Below are 18,726 nucleotides of genomic sequence, written 5' to 3'. Positions count from 1 at the left end.
AAGTTTGCAACTGCTTGGACATGTGTTTTGTGCAGGACAGCAGGAGAGACACCTGCAACGTGTTGTATTTTTTCCTTTGCTTGCTTTTAACTCTTGGAAGGAAGAAACAACAGGTGGAAGTGTTCTTTTTGGGTTCACAAAAATGTATGATCTTATCTTGCAAGTATTTTAAAACACTCGTAGTCCCAGTGTTGACTTGAATATGCCATCAGTCATTCAGAATACTGAGTCCCTTGTGCTCTGCAGCAACAGTCTGTAGTGATTCCTTGCCTTTCACAAAATCCGCAGCCATTTGAAAAGCTGAGGGAAGACAGTTTCAAACCCCTTCCTCAGGTCTCTCTAAAGGATGGAAAAGGAGATGGGGCAGTGTGGAGGGGATCATGGAAAAATCTGGGAAGAGAAGGCCTCGCTTCTGCTCTTAGCTCAGACATGTGATTAGACATACTCACTTTGTGCAAAAATTACACTACAGTTGGTGACCTGTTGACTTCAGTGGGGTTATTCCAAGCATTGACATTTTTCCAAGCATATTCCATGGCATCGTGATCCTTCAAGTTATGCTTTGCCTGCCTGTTAGAGAGTGATGCACATGTTACTGTACTGGAATATTATTTTGAATTTGTTGTGTATGGGAAGCTGAGTTAGAGCCTTCAATGAGGAAGCAATAGAAGTATGAAGGATATTATTAGCTCCAAGCTGGGCCCAAGTCTTTTCCTACATGATTCCTAACAAGTCAGTGATGATATATTGGAGAAAACTCAGTGGCAGAAAAATCATTTCCACTATCTCATTTTCCTGTGGCCTGTTCCAAAGTTGTATATGAATCCAGTCACATTTTAGATTGCCGACACATTCTGGTAACGCTTCGAGAATTTTTGTTAATATTGGAACTCTCCATTTAGATCAGTAGGAGTTTTGTTTAAGAGTCCCTGACAAATGGTCTGTTTTCTGTACTGTGGAATATACAAATAGCACAGCCCTTATTAAATAGAAATTATACTTTATCTCCTTGCATTATACAATATCAGACTTAGATGGACTGCAACAAAATAACTTGATCTTTCCCTGATGATCCGTGTTTATGAAATCATCTTTACAAAACATTGCAGATATCATCCTTTGCCTCAGTGAACCAGTAAAGCGACATTTCTCAGTAGAAGTGGGTAGATAGCAAGTGCAGCTGGAATGATTTACTCTAGCTGAGCTCTGGTCCTGCACCTGGAGAAACATTGGCTTTCAATCTCTGCTCTTCAGCAGGACAGCAGTTAGGAAAATCACTCACTGGGTCATGTTAGCACACTGACACCACAATTTGCTGTTGCTGCTCAGAAAAATAGTTACCTTCAGCCAAAAATTGGGTTCAGACACTCTCACAGACATGTGATGCTTTGTCTTTATAGGAAGCTCCTAAGGTAGCAATGTAGTAATGACTTAGATGTCTGGAAACAGACTTTGGAATAAGAACCTAGAAAATCTGTCTTTGGCTTTACTGCAGATTTTCTGACTGACCTTGGACAACTGAAAATCACTTTGTGCTTTATTTCCTCTCTCTGTAAAATACCTGTCCTGCAGTATTAATCAATGTTTGTAAAGATCCTTGAAATCCTTAGATAAAAGAGCACATTACAGAGCATAGAGTAATTGGAATAGATGTAGCCTATAAAAAAGTGCAATCTACCAAACTTGGAAGGGAAAGACAGGAAGAAAAAGCCCATCCTGTTGGCGTGCTTAGTTCCCCAAGCAGTTTGTAGAGAAGCTATCTGAACCTAGTAAATTATCTGTCATGGGTTTCCCAAGCGTGGAAGAAATGACCCATCAAGCCTTGGTCAGAGTGCTTCTGTGGCTTTTGTGCCTTAAATATGTCCATGCAGTGCTTGGTAGGTTTCTGTTCTCTTTGATTCTAAAATGTGCTTTACCCTTAATTAGGGCAATATTGTCAAGACGTTGTGAAACTTGGTTATAGAAAATTCCAATGTGATGTTGTGAACCCTACAGAAGTTCACAGTTAATGAAGTCTATGCTGCAGCAGTTGCTTTTCAAACATAGGTTAAAGGTAAACCTAAGTTTAGGTATTGAATGTTCTTACACAACTCCTGAGACAGTCTTTAAGAGCAGCATCCCACCATCAAGACACACGGCACGTCCCCCAACTTTCCAGGACATAAAGGCCTGGGCTTTCTAATCCATAGGAATTCCCAGCCACAGAAGTAGAGGAAAATCCTCAATTTGTCAAAAGACTTACTATTTCTTATCATTTTTCTCCTCCTTGCAGACATGCATGTGTGATTCGAGGCCAAGTGATGACGGCAGATGGGACCCCTCTAGTTGGAGTGAACATCAGCTTTGTCAACAATCCTCTTTTTGGATACACAATCAGCAGACAAGACGGCAGGTAGGAGGTCTTTATAGGATTTACAGTGTTCAAACAGCAATTACGGCATTATTACCATCAACACTAAAGAAAAACTCCCTTCAAGAGCATGTTTATTGTTGATGCATTTTGAAAATGTTGATGCATTATTGTTATTTGTTCAATTCTTATTTTTATTATTTATTATTATTAGCTTTGTGATATCACCTAGAATCTTTAGCCAACAATTGGGCAATACAGTGCCCATGCACAGAAAGAAAAGATGTCTCCTGCTCCCAACAGCTCTATTAGCTCTTGCTAATTCATGTTGAAATGATTAGGAAGAAGTCATTAAGATTACAGTTGTGTTAGAGGCAAGTGCTTAAAATCTGAGCAATCACACTTAACCAAAACAAAAGCATTGCAAATTGGGAAAGTCTTTCATCTTATCTTTTGTCTGTCAGTGCTAATTGGCTCCCTTTATTTTAAGAACAAAAATGAAACATAAGGGGTTCCAGCTGCACATGCTCTATGTATCGACTACTAACCACTAGCACTTGGGAGAAGTTTTAGAGATTTTAGCACCTCTCCAATCCATGACTTTCATTAAAGGTTTGACTTGGCCAGAGAATCTGATAGAATTATAATGAGAGAGGAACATGTGCTAGCAACGTGTGCTTATTGCTGCTTTGTTCATGTTCAGGAGGGTTTGCACCTACTGTAACACCGGTGGTGACTAGGAGGCTTTCCAAGTGATGCTCCACCTCTTAGATAACATGACAATAAAATCTGGATAATAAAGAGGCATCCCAGGAAAACTAGCAGTCTCTTTTGGAAAAGGATGACTCTGGAGCTGGTGCCTTTGTATTGCCTTTAGCTTAGGCATTATTGCAAAAAGGAGAAAGTCTTGCACATTTATGCTATGAGTATCTCTGTCAACCTTGCTGAACCTGCTCTGTGTGAAAGTGAGATCCAAACTGCACTCCCCAGATCAGATTGCTGTGTATAGACCAGCACAAAATCTGTGTCTATTAGAACAGATAAATATGCCTGCAAAATTCCTGGGCAATAATGCCTGCCATAACCTTTTTTTCATCTGTTTCCTTGTCCTATATACAATACCCAACTACTATGTGTAACCTTTCATGTGGATTACAAGTACTTCGAGGAAGGGACCATCTCTTTGCTTTGCGATTGCACTGTACCTAGCACAGAGGGGCTTTACCTTAAACTGCACCTACTTCTGCTGGCAGTTCAAGCCAGGGATGCTCCTTCCACACCATGTCCTTCCCAACCTCCAGCTGCGCAGGGGACCCAGGGCAGAACGCAACGCAGCTGGAGCATCGCTGTACTCCACCAATCTTGAGCGGACTGCTGGTTCCTCGGGGCTGGCTGCCAGCCTCCAGAAGTTAAATTAGTTTCAAGGAGCTCAGTGCTGCAGTTTGCTGACTCAGCCCCCAACAGATATTCAGCTCCAAATGATAAAAATGACAGAGATCATCTGTCTCAGACAAGGGAATCTGTAACCAAGTGGGATTCATCCTGAAGCTGGGATTTCTGTCGGCAGCTGCTGGTGGTCAGTCTAACCCCAGACTGCGTGGGGTCAGCTCTTCCGATTTCACTTTCTTCTCCTTCCCCGCAAATCAGTCTGCTTCTGCAGAAACCCCGTGCAGGTCTGGTGCATGACCGACATTCAACAAATTGTCCAGTTGCATTGCTGAGTCTCTTGAGTCATAAAAATACCTTCCAAAATTGGCTGAGGCATACATGCAGATATTTTCTCAAATGAATGGGCACAGCAGTGCGTCTGTGTACTCTGGAGGTAATAAACGGACAAGTGAAAGCCCTTCTTTTAAAGAACACCAGAATCCAGTGACTTCCTCAGTGGTGAGGTCTTCTAAAAATTGCCTTGAAGTATTTTAGAGCTTTCAGACTAAAATTGTCAGGGCAGAAAATAATGTCAGGCATCCCTTATTTCTAATCCTAGTCTCGCTGCTGATTTAGCGGGTAGCATTAGATGCATCTCTTAACTTTCCCAGGCCAGCCAACCAGCCTGTGACAGGGAGATAACATTTACTCACCTTCCTTACTGATTGGTATAGCATTTATTAAATACTGTTTGTAAAGTACTTTCAAAATCATGTAAAGCATTATTGCTATTACCGTTTCTATTATGTGTTTTGACGGTTTTCAGTAATTTTCTGAATAAAGCATGACTCTCATCAGCTTTTTCACAGTGCAGTTTTCATGTGATTGAGTCACTTTGTTTTAAGAAGTTGATGCTCTTAACAAGAAGTAGCTTCTACTGACCTACAGTAGCAGACTGCATGCATTCCCAGTCCACAGCAGTCATATGGGGTCATCTGGACCATCTTCGGTGTCATTCTGGTTTGGAGGAAAAATGGGACCCGCATGCAAGCAGTTACCTTGTTTCAGGGGTTATGAGATAACTGCATAAAACTCATTGGCTTTATTATTTGGCATATTCACCGTAGGAATATATATTTTTGAAAATGTGCACTGAGTTGCCTGAAATTGATTTAGCAAATCAGTTTACTGATAGCGGGGCAATAACTGTGTTTTTAAAGTAAGGGAGTTTAAAGACAGAATTGCATCAGTTTAGCTAGATTGGTTCCTAAGCTGATTTTGTTGCTTTGAGTTTGGTTTGTTGTATTTTTTTTTGGCATGACCAAGTTTCAAAATGAGTATCGTAAGTGAAATTTCAGTTTTAAAATTACAGTGAACTGAATTTTTCACCCCTGTAAGTGGGTTGGCTGTATTCCAGGTCTCTGCAAGTCGGTTTCACTCCTATTACAGTACTCAGATACAGCCTCTAATAGTGATATTCCTGGTCCTAGTTAAGTCGCATTACTTAGTCTGAGCAAAACTCTTTGATAACTTCAAGGCTTCCATGTGGTTTTAGCCTAATTATTGTGACGCAGGTTTTTTTTTTCAGATAAGAAGGCATGAAGATAAAATGACAGCTCTGAAACCACTCTATTGTACGCATTTCTCTACAAAGCAAAGTTAATAGATGGATCAAAGTATCACTACTGGATTATAAACCACATTTTTAAATAAAGCTATAAATTTGATCAAACTGGTAGTTTATAGAGACTGTAAGTCCTCAGTATCCCATGGTTGTGGGCACGGTGTTAATAAAACAACAGGAAAGTCTCCAAATTTTTTTGGTATCATGTACCTGCCATCACATTCAGCAACTTTGGCGTGGCTCTCTCAGAAAAAGCAAATACATGGACTTTCAGAGCAAAGAAATGAGAAAGGATTACACTTTTCTGTGGGTTTTTTGTTGAGCCTGCTTTGTGGATAAGTAAAGAATTTCATCCATAGCCCTGTCTCTCCAGAGCCTTTTAAGAAAAACAGAACAATATGACTGTACAACAAGTATGATTTTTTTAGAGTGATAAAAAAGACATCAGAGATCAGCAGCAAAACCAGAAATAAAACTATCTCATTCCTTCAATCCCAAGATGATTTTGCTCTTGTTAAATTTAATTTCACTAAGGGAAGCTGGGAGGAGGGTGTTTTCAGTTTGGGTTTTTCTGTTTGGTTTTGGTTTTAGCTTTTGTTCAGTTCATCAAGGTAACTTCAAAGCTGCGCCCTGTGACTCTGGGAAAAACTTCATGAACAACAGCAAAAATACCGCCTGTCTCTGTTTTCACAGCTGCTGGAGCCTGACACGGAGGTGGTGCTTTCCCTTCTGCATCCTGTTTCGGGGATGCAGGAGAGGCAAGGATGTTTCCCCTCAGCAGGTTACCATCCTTGACCCAAGCTCAATGAAGCCAAGAACTGCTCACAAAGGAGTGAAACGGAGGTGTTTCCAAATAAAACCTCTTTCCCACTTGCCTAGAAACTTGTTGAGCATCATTTGTAATGCTTGTTTCTTTCCTCCCATCGCCCCTTTCAGTGCCCTTTCAGTGCTTCGCCCTCCTAGCTGAAGGGCTTGCCAAACGCTAATTGACTGTTACAAATGTTCTCATCAAAGTACGAACGCTGCGCAGCTTTGCTGGCAAGGACCAGCAAGTTACTCGTCAGGCTGTCGCAAGCCAAGCTCCTAGGTCTGGGAAGGTGATGCCCCCACTTGAGTGATAGAATAAATATGTCTTTAGCTTTTTAAAATGCTTTCCGCTCCCTCCCATGGACTCAATTTAATGTTCTTTCCTGAATAACTTTCTTTTCATGATTTTATTTACTAAATGGCACCTCAGTCTATTGGCCATTAAAAAAAAAAAGGGTTCTCCTGAATGATAGCTTGCCAAAGATTTTTTTTTAGAAATAGTTCATACCCATTGTTGCTCCTGTGGGATTGCTGCAGCTGATCTGAAAGCCTCATAATTAATTTAAAATATAATTTTAAATACTTTTTTCAGCTTCTTTCTTAGCTTGTAATTACAAGGTGCATCAAGTCTGGCTTTGGGCTGTCAGAATGGTTTCAGATCCTGGTTCTCATGCACAGAGAAGTGCTTAAGCACATGACTCTTAAGCACATGAGCAGCTCTGCTGAAGCCAGCAAACCTATTCACATGCTTAAAATCTGTGTGAGACTGTCATACACTAACGCCAAGCATCGAAAGTGAGAAGCAGGGATGAGAAAACGTTCTTTAGCTGAAGCACAATTCGCATTGCGACTGAATAGATACTGAGAAAAAAAGCAAAGCAGCAAAACCAAGAGGTCTTCAAATCGTCTGAAATCCCTTCCTTTCTCAGTTAACACCTCTTTTTTGAGTCTTTATATAGTAGATACATCCTGTGGTACTTCATAAAATCTCCATCTCTGACAAGATGTGAAGCTTAAATACAAAACTAAGAGAAAACCCAAACCCCTATCCCAACATCTTTACATTTAGAGGAGGAATATTTTCCTTGTTGAGGTAACGTCCTTACATACAGCTCTGGAGGGCTGCCTGGTAGCCCAACATAATATCCAACACTAATGCAGACAGAAAAGCCACTTGGCTGGAGGTAGTGTAGGGTGAAGTTGCAGACCACAGGCCGTAAGTTATCTGCCCTGCTCTAAATGATTAAGAGTCAAAAAAGACTATGATGTGCTGAGTGCTGTGGTACAGAGACCGCCTGCATGGTGTTCATTTCTTCCCCGTGCCTAGTACAGTAGGCTCAGTCCATGACTGGGCTCCACATGTTCCCTGGGTTGCGTTAGGTATTAGTCAGGTTAGCAGCGATGCCAAGACAATTTATACCGTGGTGTGTCAGAGAAACCACTTTCCAAATAGTTTATTTCATCATGTGAATTGATCCAATCTGTGACTGCGTTTGGATGATACTTTAAAAAAAAAAAGAAAGTTAGTGTGTATGGTCAAATAACACTAGAAAAGCACTAACAAAGATAAACATTTGTCTCAAAAAAAGGGAGGGGTATGTTTTTAATATACATGGGGACAACATGCAAAGAAGCTGAGTTTGTACTCCTGCCTCTGCCACTTGCTCTTACTCAACTAAAGCCTCTTTGGGCTGTAGGTTTTATGCTTGTAAAATGTGGGTGATGATATTCCTTGTGATTATTTTTCTGGGGGTCCTGGCTAGGGAATCGTTACAAACAGACGCGTTGGTGCCTGCGCTAACTTTGTATTTCGTTTCTTAAAACAGCTTTGATCTCGTTACCATTGGTGGGATCTCCATTATCCTGCACTTTGAGCGGGCTCCCTTCATCACCCAGGAGCACACGCTGTGGCTGCCATGGGATCGCTTCTTTGTGATGGAAACCATAGTCATGAGGCACGAAGAGAATGAGATCCCAAGCTGTGACCTGAGTAACTTCGCCCGGCCCAACCCTGTGGTCTCCCCATCTCCTCTGACAGCTTTTGCAAGTTCCTGCTCGGAAAAAGGTCCTATCGTTCCTGAAATCCAGGTATGAATTGCCTGAGCCAAGGAGAAAATAATCCATCTCCTTTCTGTGCTTCTTTTGCCTGCTTTGAGCAACACAAACACAACTGTTCTGTGTCTTTCTCTATTCCCCTGCTTTGCTAAAAAGAAGCATTCCCCATTTGTTGCACCATTTTTCAGACGTTTGCCAGGAGCACTCACTCACAAGCACGCACTTAGCCAGAAGGTTTTTTTCACTTATCGCTGAAAGATGGAGGCAAAGCACTTGTGGCCGACAGCAAAAATCTACATTGGCTCTGCTCTGCTTTCACCTCTCATCCGCAGGAGGTGGGCTGGGACCCTCATGTGACCCGCAACAAGCCTTCAGGCAGCCCTTTGGCATTCAATATGCCCAGCGCGAGGCTGATGGACTGCTTACGCTCTAATGCCTTTCTTCCATTCACGAGCAAATTTCACCCACTGGGCATTATGGACCTCAGTGGTGGAGTATCGGGTGTGAACTTTCTCAAGGTTTGAAGGCATACCCCTCACTCGACCAAGCTGCTGAGATGTGCAGTCAGCCAGCAGACAGCTGGCAAACAGCCAGCCTGCAGAGCACCTGGGTTTTATTGCATTTCTTGACATTTGGGATCGATGAGCAAAGCGGGAGGGTTACTTTTAATTTCTGCTCCCTGTTTTCCTTTTTCAAGGAAGTGCGAGTCAGATAACGTAGTGTAACAACCTGCTGTGGATTCAAAGTATTTTGCCAAATGGAAAGTTGGGTTTTAAACTGAATAGTCCAAACAACTGAATTATCCATTTTCCTTAAAAATACTCACTGTGTTGAAACACATGGATAGAGCAGCATTCAAGCTTTCCTTTCTTGGGCATGTTATTCCCTGGGTTTTAGATGCCAGCATTCAGCATGTCCTGGGTATTGCTTTTAGTGACAAGTAATAGTCTGCCAAGGTAGAAATAATAAGTGTAGTGACAAATTGTGTGCTTCCTGCTTGACTCCATTGAGGTTGGGGTAGCGTTAACAAGGAAAGAAGCCACTTTATATCTTCTAATTTTAATACACCAGGTACTGAACCCAGCAACAAATACAGCTAGTGGTCTCTTTACCTTTCCCTCTGGACCAAATCCTGTTACCAGGTTTGTCTCAGCATAATTGCTAAATAAGTCCCATATCTTGTAAAGTCCATCAGACTGCAAAGGCTTGGTTCAGTTTTCACGTCTCTTTTTTCCTAAAACAACAACCACCATGAAAGGTAATGATGTTCAGCGCTGCCTGGGAAAGAGCCAAATATCTTATATAGAGCAACTCTAATCATAACCTCACTCATTATTTGGTCGGATACTCGTTAGATTGTGTTAATTATATCTGTGGAACTAAAACATTCTAAAACACCTCTTCAATAAGACTGCATGTCTATCTATCGACTGTGAAAGCAGCTGGGGATGTAGATCATAAGCAATGGTTTGATACAGTTTCTTGACTATAGGTCATAGAGTCATAGAATGGTTTGGGTTGGAAGGTGCATTTAAAGGACATCTCATCCAACCTCCCTGCAATGAGCAGGGACATCTTCAAGTAGATCAGGTTGCTCAGAGCCCCGTCCAACCTGACCGTGAATGTTTCCAGGGATGGGGCATCTACAACCTCTCTGGGCAACCTGTGCCTGTGTTTCACCACCTTCATCATAGATGTTTAGTGCCATTTGAAATGTCCTGCAGATATCCTGCTTGGCCTCCAACTGCCAATCCACAATGATCCTACTATCAGTGTCCTGCATTATATCTGCCAACCCCTTGTGAATGTCACAGATAACTTGGACATCCCAAATTGCACTAGACACCTGTAGTTATGGAATCTAATTAAGACCTAAGTGGGATTCATTTTGAGATTATGGCACCTAAATAAGGTGTTCATGCACAGTCATCTGGATGTGTGCTAGATGCCCGAGCTCCCATTAAAGCTGACAGAAATCTGATCAATACCGTGAGCAGAGCCTGCAGATCAATTAAGCTAACCATCTTGAAGGTATCTGGTTCCCACTGATGGTATTGGTTAGATGTCCACTGACTAAAATTGATGCTTACATGCCTGCTTCACATGCACACACTCGTATGTTAATGTTTGGATTTAGATGCCTTAAACTGGACTTGAATCCCACTCTTAAGTTTACGTGGCAAGAGCAACCTTCTGAAGAGCCTACCTCTGCCCATTGGCCATGGAGGGACCTAGAAGAGTAGTTCAGAGGAGACTCCTAACTTTTAGGTTCCTAAGTTTGGATAAGATGAATCCCATACATGATGAGCAGTACTTTTCCCCTGTGCCAAATGACTGAGCTAAAAACTGTAAAACTGTATTCCTCCTCAAATATTGACAGCGGAAGGTTAACAGAGTTTGTGGTGCAGGGGTATACAAGAGAATCTGGTTTTATGGCAGAGTCCTGACTGTACTTCAGTTCATAAATGAAGTACTTTTCATTCCTATACTGGATATACATAAAATAAAAAATAACCTAGCTGTCAGTTTCTGCAGCTGCATTTTATTATACGCAGTTCTCAGTAGAGAAATGTTAAATATAAAAGGTGTGAGCACATAGCTGGGAGGAGGTGACAAGTGGATGGCAGGGCTGGGAAAGAGAATTTGACAAGTGGGCAGACAGGAACCTCATGAGCTCCAACAAATAAATGCAGTATCCTCTACCTGGATGCGTTTAAAAGATCAAATAATACATTTTAAGTGTCTGATTCAAGTACCCAAAGACAGATTTGGTGCCATTTAAGATGCCCTGAAGTGTCCCTTCCAGCCTCCAGCTGTAGCTTCAGAAAGACAGAGATCTCAAGGTCCATGTCAGATCTGTCATCCCCTTGCAGAGGTTTTGGATACCATAGAACATCTCGAAAGCACTAGATGCCTATGTTAAGGTCCCTGAATCAGGCCCTAAATGCCTTCCTTTCTCAAAATTCCTTCTGAGAATCACATTTTAAGAAAAAGATTGATTGTTCCTTGCCTTGCCTGCTGGTAGAGTGAAGAGTAGCTGTAAGAGAAATGTGTAACCCAGCACACAGAAAGAAGATTTTCTACAGTGTCTCGTGCAAAGACTGGAAGAATTGCTACTAACACGAGCATAGATCAACACCCAGGAGCAAAGGGAACACGGCAGTGAAAATTGCTAAGTTGTGAAAATCCCTAGTAAGCCTGAAGAACCATCTCTTCTGCCTGACCAGCCTGGTGGCTGGACCACTTTTAAAGAGCAGATTATATTGGTCAGGCTGTGATAAACTCTAAGAGCCCTAGTCTTTCACAAGGACCCCAGACACAGCAGATGGATTTATCTGGCCCAAACAGCAATTATCAAATAGAAATAAGGGCACAATTCAGCTGTCGTTACTTTTGATGCATTCAGAGTATTTTAAGGCTTATTTTTCCCTCTTCTCCCACCAGTGTCCTACTGGATTATACTCCCCCCAACAATGCCCTGCTTTATTGGCAGTTCAGCACTACTTACAAACTACAAATGCGTTTCAGATAATCTGAATTACCATTTGAACCCATTCTTCAAGCAGACGCCTTTAAACACAGCCCCTTGTGCTGCTCAGTGCCTTGGTACCGCTGTGCTGACCCTTTCTCTGGAATGGTAGACAGCAGAGACAGATCATGACAGAGAAAAATAATTATTTCTGACAGGGATTTGAACCAGACATTGCAAATAGTACCTCCATGACAATTATTTCTGCCTGGCTTTTTCCTAGAGGGGTTACATATGAAGACAGATTTGATACAAGGGACCACCTTTACTGCAGCTTGGCTCAGCTGGTCTCTGGATGAGCCTGGTCCCAGCCCAGCTTGTTGCTGAGCTCATAAAATATATTTTAAAATTCCTGGGTTTTCCCAGTTCTGTCATTTTTCAGCCTCCTAAGCACTGAGATATGTAAATTGAAAAGGCTGCGTTAGAGAAAGTAAATATTTATGAGCACAGTGGAACTGCGCTTTAACTTCTGGATGTGTCCGTTTGTCAAGTGCTGCAACACTCAGAGGCTGTAAGTTATCACTTGACAAAGTGTTGGGCCTTGGATAATAGCGTGGAAGAGGTCTTTTCAGGGGGCAGATTGCAAGATTTGTTGTTATTTATAACGCTAACCAGAAAACCTGTAAGAGATGACAACTTGTCATGCCGGGGAAGTTTGCTGCACCTGCAGAGAAGGAGTTGAGTATAGGAGTCACGTAGCTTGGAGGACACCAGGATGGCTGTGATCCCTTCCTGATGGGTGGATCTCTTGACCCACCCACCTTTGAGCCTCCGTGCCCTTAATATTATGAAAGCTGATTATTGCTGGGGAAGCATTTTCACAGCTCATTTAGGGTCCAGCACACCAAAGTATTTCAGAAATGGTGCAGGAGAGAACAGTGCCAGCTGTGACCTTCTGACACATCCCATTATCAGACCAAAGTTTTCCAGCTCTCTGCTAAGCTTCTACCTTCATCTTTCAAACTTTGCGAAAGGTTGCCGGCTTGTGCTGAAAATGTCCGTGTTGGGTGCTTACCTAAGAATGAAATTTTCTGGGAAGTGACAACTATTTTTTTTTCTCCTATGACTTAGGAAAGAAATGCCCTTTTTTATCAGTATTTTGCATGGGAGAATCAGCATGGTCTTGGGGATGTACATTGTATCACTTTCCAGAAAATTTCCCTGCATTTCTCCAACTAAAAAAAAAAAAAAAAAAGAAATTTTAAGATCTGGTTATACTTTATCAGGTAAATTAGCTGAAAATCCCATCTTTACTGAGACTTGTCTATTCTCAAAGCAGAAGAGGGGCAGACAAAACTTCCCCTGCTGTTTCTCCAGTCTTTTGTGAAGTATTGTACTGGAATGGAGACCTGTGATATAACTGTCCCGGTCAGTCAGAAATACCCACACTGCATCGCTGGAGGAGAAAATGGAGCAACTCACCTAGAATAGAGAGGAATTTGGAGAAGGAGGGGAAGGGAGAATGCAGTGGAAGAGAAAGGGGTTGGTGGTGGTAGGTCAGACCAAGAGCTTCATCACACAGGTAAGAGGGGAGGGAATTTAAGTAAGAACCAGGATAAGTAGGAATAAATATGAGGTCAGAAAATGAGGACCAGGACACAGGAAAAAAAAGGCTAGGGGTAGATCAGGCAAAGAGGGTCAGAGGTGAGGTAGGAGAGGAGCAGTTTCAAAGGAGAGAGGGGTAAGTCAGAGGAGGGAGGGTGGAAGCAGGATTCACTAATGACATGGAGAGAATGGTAGGTTACAATCGGGGCCGGGGAACATCCGTAAGGATACAGGCCAAATAGGGCTTGATATTTTACTGGGAAAAAGAAGCCAGGAGACAAAACTTAGCAGCCATAGAAACCTACCGAGATAAAAGACAGAAAATGGAAGCTAAATTGATGGGCTGGAATAATCTCAGACAGCAAGCTCCTTTCACCATGGGTCCTGGGACTCCTTTTAGCAGTGAGTGCCATTGTAAACACTGACTTAAATGTGATACTCTGGTCTCCTGTTCTCCAATGTAACAGAGATTGAGAAAGAGGGGGGCATTCCTTGGCTTCCACAACTAACTCTATAAATTACATATACGATTTCATAATTGATGCCTACTAGGTGTCCTTTTTCAGACATGTGTACCAGAGCTTTTATAAAGGTGTGTTTGATAAATTACAGCTTCGCTGCCTTTTCCTGTCTGCTCGCTGCTGATTTAACACCTCCTGGATTGCTTTTCCACAGGCTCTACAGGAGGAGATTAACGTTTCCGGTAGTAAAATAAAAGTGAGTTACCTGAGCAGTCGCACAGCTGGCTACAAATCAGTCCTGAGGATCAGCATGACCCACCCCACCATCCCCTTCAACCTCATGAAAGTCCACCTCATGGTGGCTGTCGAGGGACGCCTCTTCAGAAAGTGGTTTGCAGCTGCTCCAGACCTGTCCTATTATTTCATCTGGGATAAGACAGACGTCTACAGCCAGAAGGTGTATGGGCTCTCAGAAGCCTTCGGTAAGTGACCCCAGGGCTTGTGTCTCTTTTTAGTAGCAGCTAAGTGGCAACACACAGACCTTGTCCTAAATCGGTATGGTCCAACTGCTAACACATAAAATGGTCCCTGCTGGTTCACTGCTGTTTCCTTGGAGAGGATGGGGCCCAGCGGTTCAGACAGCACACATTTCCCCAACAGGTGAATACTTATCTGTTCTCTGGCTCATGGCCCAGCACATACATCCTGAGCTGCTACCATCATATTCACACAGAAGGAATGAACTGGAACTAGAGGCATTTGGCTACCTCTCACCTATAGCCAAAAGCTGTCAGCGCTGCTTTGAAAGAAAACCCTAGAACTGAATCCTAATCTCCAACCTCCTTGTGCCTGACCTTCAGGATTGCTCTAATCTTACAGTTTCCCCTTCGTTACCCATTCAGGAATGCCTCCCAAACTGGGGCATGATGCTCTTCTCTCTTGGACTTTGTGCACTCATTTACATCTGCAAAAGACTGTCAGAAGCTGCAAGGCAGAGAACAGGAAGGCTATGCATACCCAACATGGTTGGACTTGATGATCTTACAGGTCTTTTCCAACCTTAGTGATTCTGTGATTCTGTAACATGCCACATCCCCAGCACCAAACATTGCAGCCCATGCCACTCACTCTGCAGGGGCAGAATGTGAAGTCCTTGCTGGGCAGGAAGCTGTGCTGTGGATATGATATGTATTCAGAGACACACTTCATTCCTCTTCCTGCTGCCATCCCAGATCTCACCCCGTAAGCCCTGTGCCATGATGATGGAGGGAAGGGGTACTTTGACTATATAGTGAGCAGAGGTGATGCTGCTCTGCAGTGGTTACTTCCCACCTGATCAACAATCAGAGGACATTCAGTTACAGGTCTTCGACAAAGTCTAGACTAGACCTTTCAGGCTGCCAAGACAATGATATCAGCAGGATGGGGAGATCCCAAATTGGTAAAAAGAGATCTTGTTGAAAGAAGGGTGGTTCACTGATGCCTCGTAGCTCAACTGAAGATAAGTCTCTTTAGAGGAGCTGTAGGGTGCCTTGTTTTCTAGGAGGAAGAATGGGAGCCTTCATCTCACTCCGGCTCTGCTGCCTTGATCAGGCTGGATGATACACCCTGATGAGCCTTACCCAGTTTGGAGTCCACATTGAGAAGTGTGTCTTGGTAGCATATCCTGAAAGACTATGTTTACATGCTCTTTAAGATCCTAGATCAGTGGGTCCTGGAGCACTCCATGATGCAGCTCTGCAGCCCCAGAGTACTCAAGCAGGTCTGAGGACATCAGCATTCAGGTTTTCAATGATTCCCACCTCTAGAACAGTGGAAAAAATGAAGCCTTCATTTCCTAAATTACATCTTTCTTTGCTACTGTCTGATTCTGCAAAAGGCTATATTTGAAGGGGGATCCTGTGTTCGCTCAGTGCTCAGCACTTTTCAAGGAGGCTGGGAAACTTGTAGGATCAGACCTTTATTTTTATCTAGTAAAAGAAAATGAGCTATGTAATTGCTTTTCAGCTGTGTAGAACTTGCAGTTCTGCTCTGCTTCATCTGTTAGCGCTGAAAAGATCAGGTAAGGCAGAAGAAAAGCAGACCAATGAAACCTGTCCTGCTTCTTCTGAGAAAATCATAAAGGAGTCATTATTCTGTCAAAAACATGATTTTCCTTCTACTGACATCATTGTACTCTTAAGCAACTCCAATGCGTTCAGCAGAGTTGCTCCCGAAAGGCTCTGATTAGACATCACGGCAAGCAAACCACATTTTGCTATGTAGCCTTTTGACATTAACAATGACCACAAGTCAACCTGGTCTCAGACTGCTGTCTCTGAGGGACTCGCTGTCCCGTGCCTCATTTGTATAAGTCTCTACTTTCCAAGAAAGGCCATGATTTTTAGCAAGTTCCTGACATGCAGTCTTAGATCAAATAGAGTAGATGACAGTAAAATGCTCCCGTTTAAGAGTTTACCCTCTCAAATACCCATTGTTTTAAAATATGTCTTTAAAACAGTACCTTTTAAATATTTAGCACATTTGCCCAACATCTACAGCTGTGTTGACCTTTTTAAATGAAGGATGGCCTTTAAAGAGAAAAATATTAAGACTCTGCATTGTGATGATGACATTTTAAATGAAATTGGCAGTTGCCTGCAGAAATGCTCTTAACCCTGCTCAGTTGAAACTCCGTGTGTGTTGATTGTGCATTTCTGGGTTACTAATCTAGAGGGTCTTTTGCTTCTCTCTTGTTCATAGTTTCAGTAGGTTATGAGTATGAATCCTGTCCTGACTTGATCCTGTGGGAGAAGAGGACCGCTGTGCTTCAGGGTTATGAAATTGATGCTTCCAAACTTGGAGGATGGTCTCTGGACAAACATCATGCCCTCAACATACAAAGTGGTAGGTTGACTGTAACGCATAACAGAGGAATAGTGCAGTGTTGCAAGGCCCAGTTGCTTCTTATCATTAAGAATTCAAGAAAATGAAAGGAAAGAAACCTGACCAACACATGTACTCTCTCATGTATTTTACTAAAAAATTATTTCTAGTAACCTACATTTAGAAGCAATATGATGTGCATAAATCCAAAAGAAGCTGGCCGTTGTAAAGTAGTTGAATGTCAGCAAGTCTAACTTCATAGTATCTTAAAAGAAGGGGATTAACAAGGAAAATATTCCTAAAATAACAAAGGGGAGTCTAGTCACATTAGACCTGCCACTGACTGTAAATCCACCCAGACGCATCCTCCAATGTGCAAGTGTACTCGCAGAAATGAGAGGCTTCATGGGTCATAAGGGAGAATGGAAGGTGCAAGAGTCCTTGAAGGTTGCTCAAAACTGCAGCAGGGAGGCTTGAAAGCTGATCAGAACATGTTCAAAAGATGGAAGCAGTGTGTCCTTCTAGATGACAGCAGTGGTATGGGAACAAACATCTAATTCAGCCCACATCACTGCTGAAAACACTACACTTATAGGGAACATAAGCAGAGCATAAGTTTTGCAGGTGAAACATTTCTCTAGAGAATGCACCATGGTATTCCTGTCCCTTGTCTTTCCATGAGCTATGTAATTTCTTTTTTTACCTGGTAGGCTGGAAATTACAGGGCAAGGAGGGACAGGAAAGGCAGGTGAAAATTCATGGGATTCTGAAAAGTGTATTTCATTCAAAGGTAAAAAGACAGTCTTGTTCTCCCTACGTACTTTTGTTCTGCAGGAAATGTAATGGGTCTATAAAAAATACTTACTTCAGATAAGGGGCTCCTCATTTGAAACCATCACAAAACAATACTATGAAAGATGATAAACCTCCTTGCCGCTTGACAGATTCCCCAGCTGGCATCCAGCAATGCCAGTTTGTGTTCCCTTGGGTCTCCGTTTCCTTGTCTCTCTTTAATTTCCTTATTACTGTTTTCTTTCTCTAGGCATCTTGCATAAAGGAAACGGGGAAAACCAGTTTATTTCCCAGCAGCCGCCTGTAATCGGAAGCATTATGGGCAATGGTCGCAGACGTAGCATTTCTTGTCCAAGCTGCAATGGTCTTGCAGATGGGAACAAACTCCTGGCTCCTGTTGCCCTAACATGTGGGTCTGATGGAAGTCTTTATGTTGGAGATTTCAACTATATCCGAAGGATCTTTCCCTCTGGGAATGTCACCAACATACTGGAGCTGAGGTACACTGTGCTGAATGTGGCCATTACAATTATGCCCTTAAGTTCTGCAGAAACCTTATGTACCCAAAAGGAAAATGAGCAGACCTCTTAAAAAACCCAGAGAAAAACAGAAAAAAGCTGTCCAGAATTGCCTCTTCTGCAACTCTGCTGACTTTGATTTACACCAGAGAAACACAGGCCTAACAAGTTCTTCCAGAATTGAATCACACACTGGAAATATTGACACATTTCTGTGCTGCCAAATCAAACTGTGTTGATGTCTTGCCTTGTGGTGTAGATAGAGACCAGTGGGAATTCTTAAAATTAACACTGAGCCTCTGAGATAGCCTACACTTGGAAGGACACAGCACTGATGATGATATGTAGACGTTAATCAGGACAGATAATCATTCATAATTAAGACAGGATGATCACCTAGGGAGTCACAGACTGGGTTTTTCTAGTTGTTATTTTGGTGACAAATGTATCAGCCCCCCTTGGTTCCCAACTGAACAGCAGTGTCAGGGTGAACGTATAGATGGATCATCTGAAAGTAAGTGAAGTGTTTCCTTTTAACCCCAAATATCAAAGGGAAAAAAATATATTAGGAGAACTAGGGAGGCTTGTGAAGGAACATCCATTAAATACAAGGAAGTATAGATTTGTCACAAGTTCTGAGGAAATGAAATAGATTGTGACAGAATCAAAATTTCAAATTGACCTCACTGTGGATATTTTTCCTATGTAAAATTTCCACAACAAATAAAATTACCCACTTCAAAGCACCAGGACCTGATTCTGGACTCTGTGACTGGACGAGACTCACTCCAGGAAAGTCAATAGAGTTAAAC

The 18,726-nt window shown here is 42.4% G+C and overlaps 1 protein-coding gene across 3 annotated transcripts in view; it reads left to right on the top strand.

The window, feature by feature from the left end:
- The window catches only part of TENM4 (teneurin transmembrane protein 4), a 360,992-nt gene that overhangs the window by 276,779 nt on the left and 65,487 nt on the right, over nucleotides 1-18,726 (top strand). For all 3 annotated transcript variants that reach the window (XM_059822505.1, XM_059822500.1, XM_059822492.1), the window contains 5 exons: nucleotides 2,273-2,392; nucleotides 7,976-8,237; nucleotides 13,954-14,221; nucleotides 16,482-16,625; nucleotides 17,647-17,896. In XM_059822505.1, the coding sequence (XP_059678488.1) occupies nucleotides 2,273-2,392; nucleotides 7,976-8,237; nucleotides 13,954-14,221; nucleotides 16,482-16,625; nucleotides 17,647-17,896 (1,044 nt within the window). The remainder of the gene's footprint in view (nucleotides 1-2,272; nucleotides 2,393-7,975; nucleotides 8,238-13,953; nucleotides 14,222-16,481; nucleotides 16,626-17,646; nucleotides 17,897-18,726) is intronic.

The sequence above is a fragment of the Gavia stellata genome, chromosome 1, assembly GCF_030936135.1.
Source record: "Gavia stellata isolate bGavSte3 chromosome 1, bGavSte3.hap2, whole genome shotgun sequence".
Taxonomy (NCBI): Eukaryota; Metazoa; Chordata; class Aves; order Gaviiformes; family Gaviidae; genus Gavia; species Gavia stellata.
This window is presented reverse-complemented; position numbering and strand designations above follow the sequence as displayed.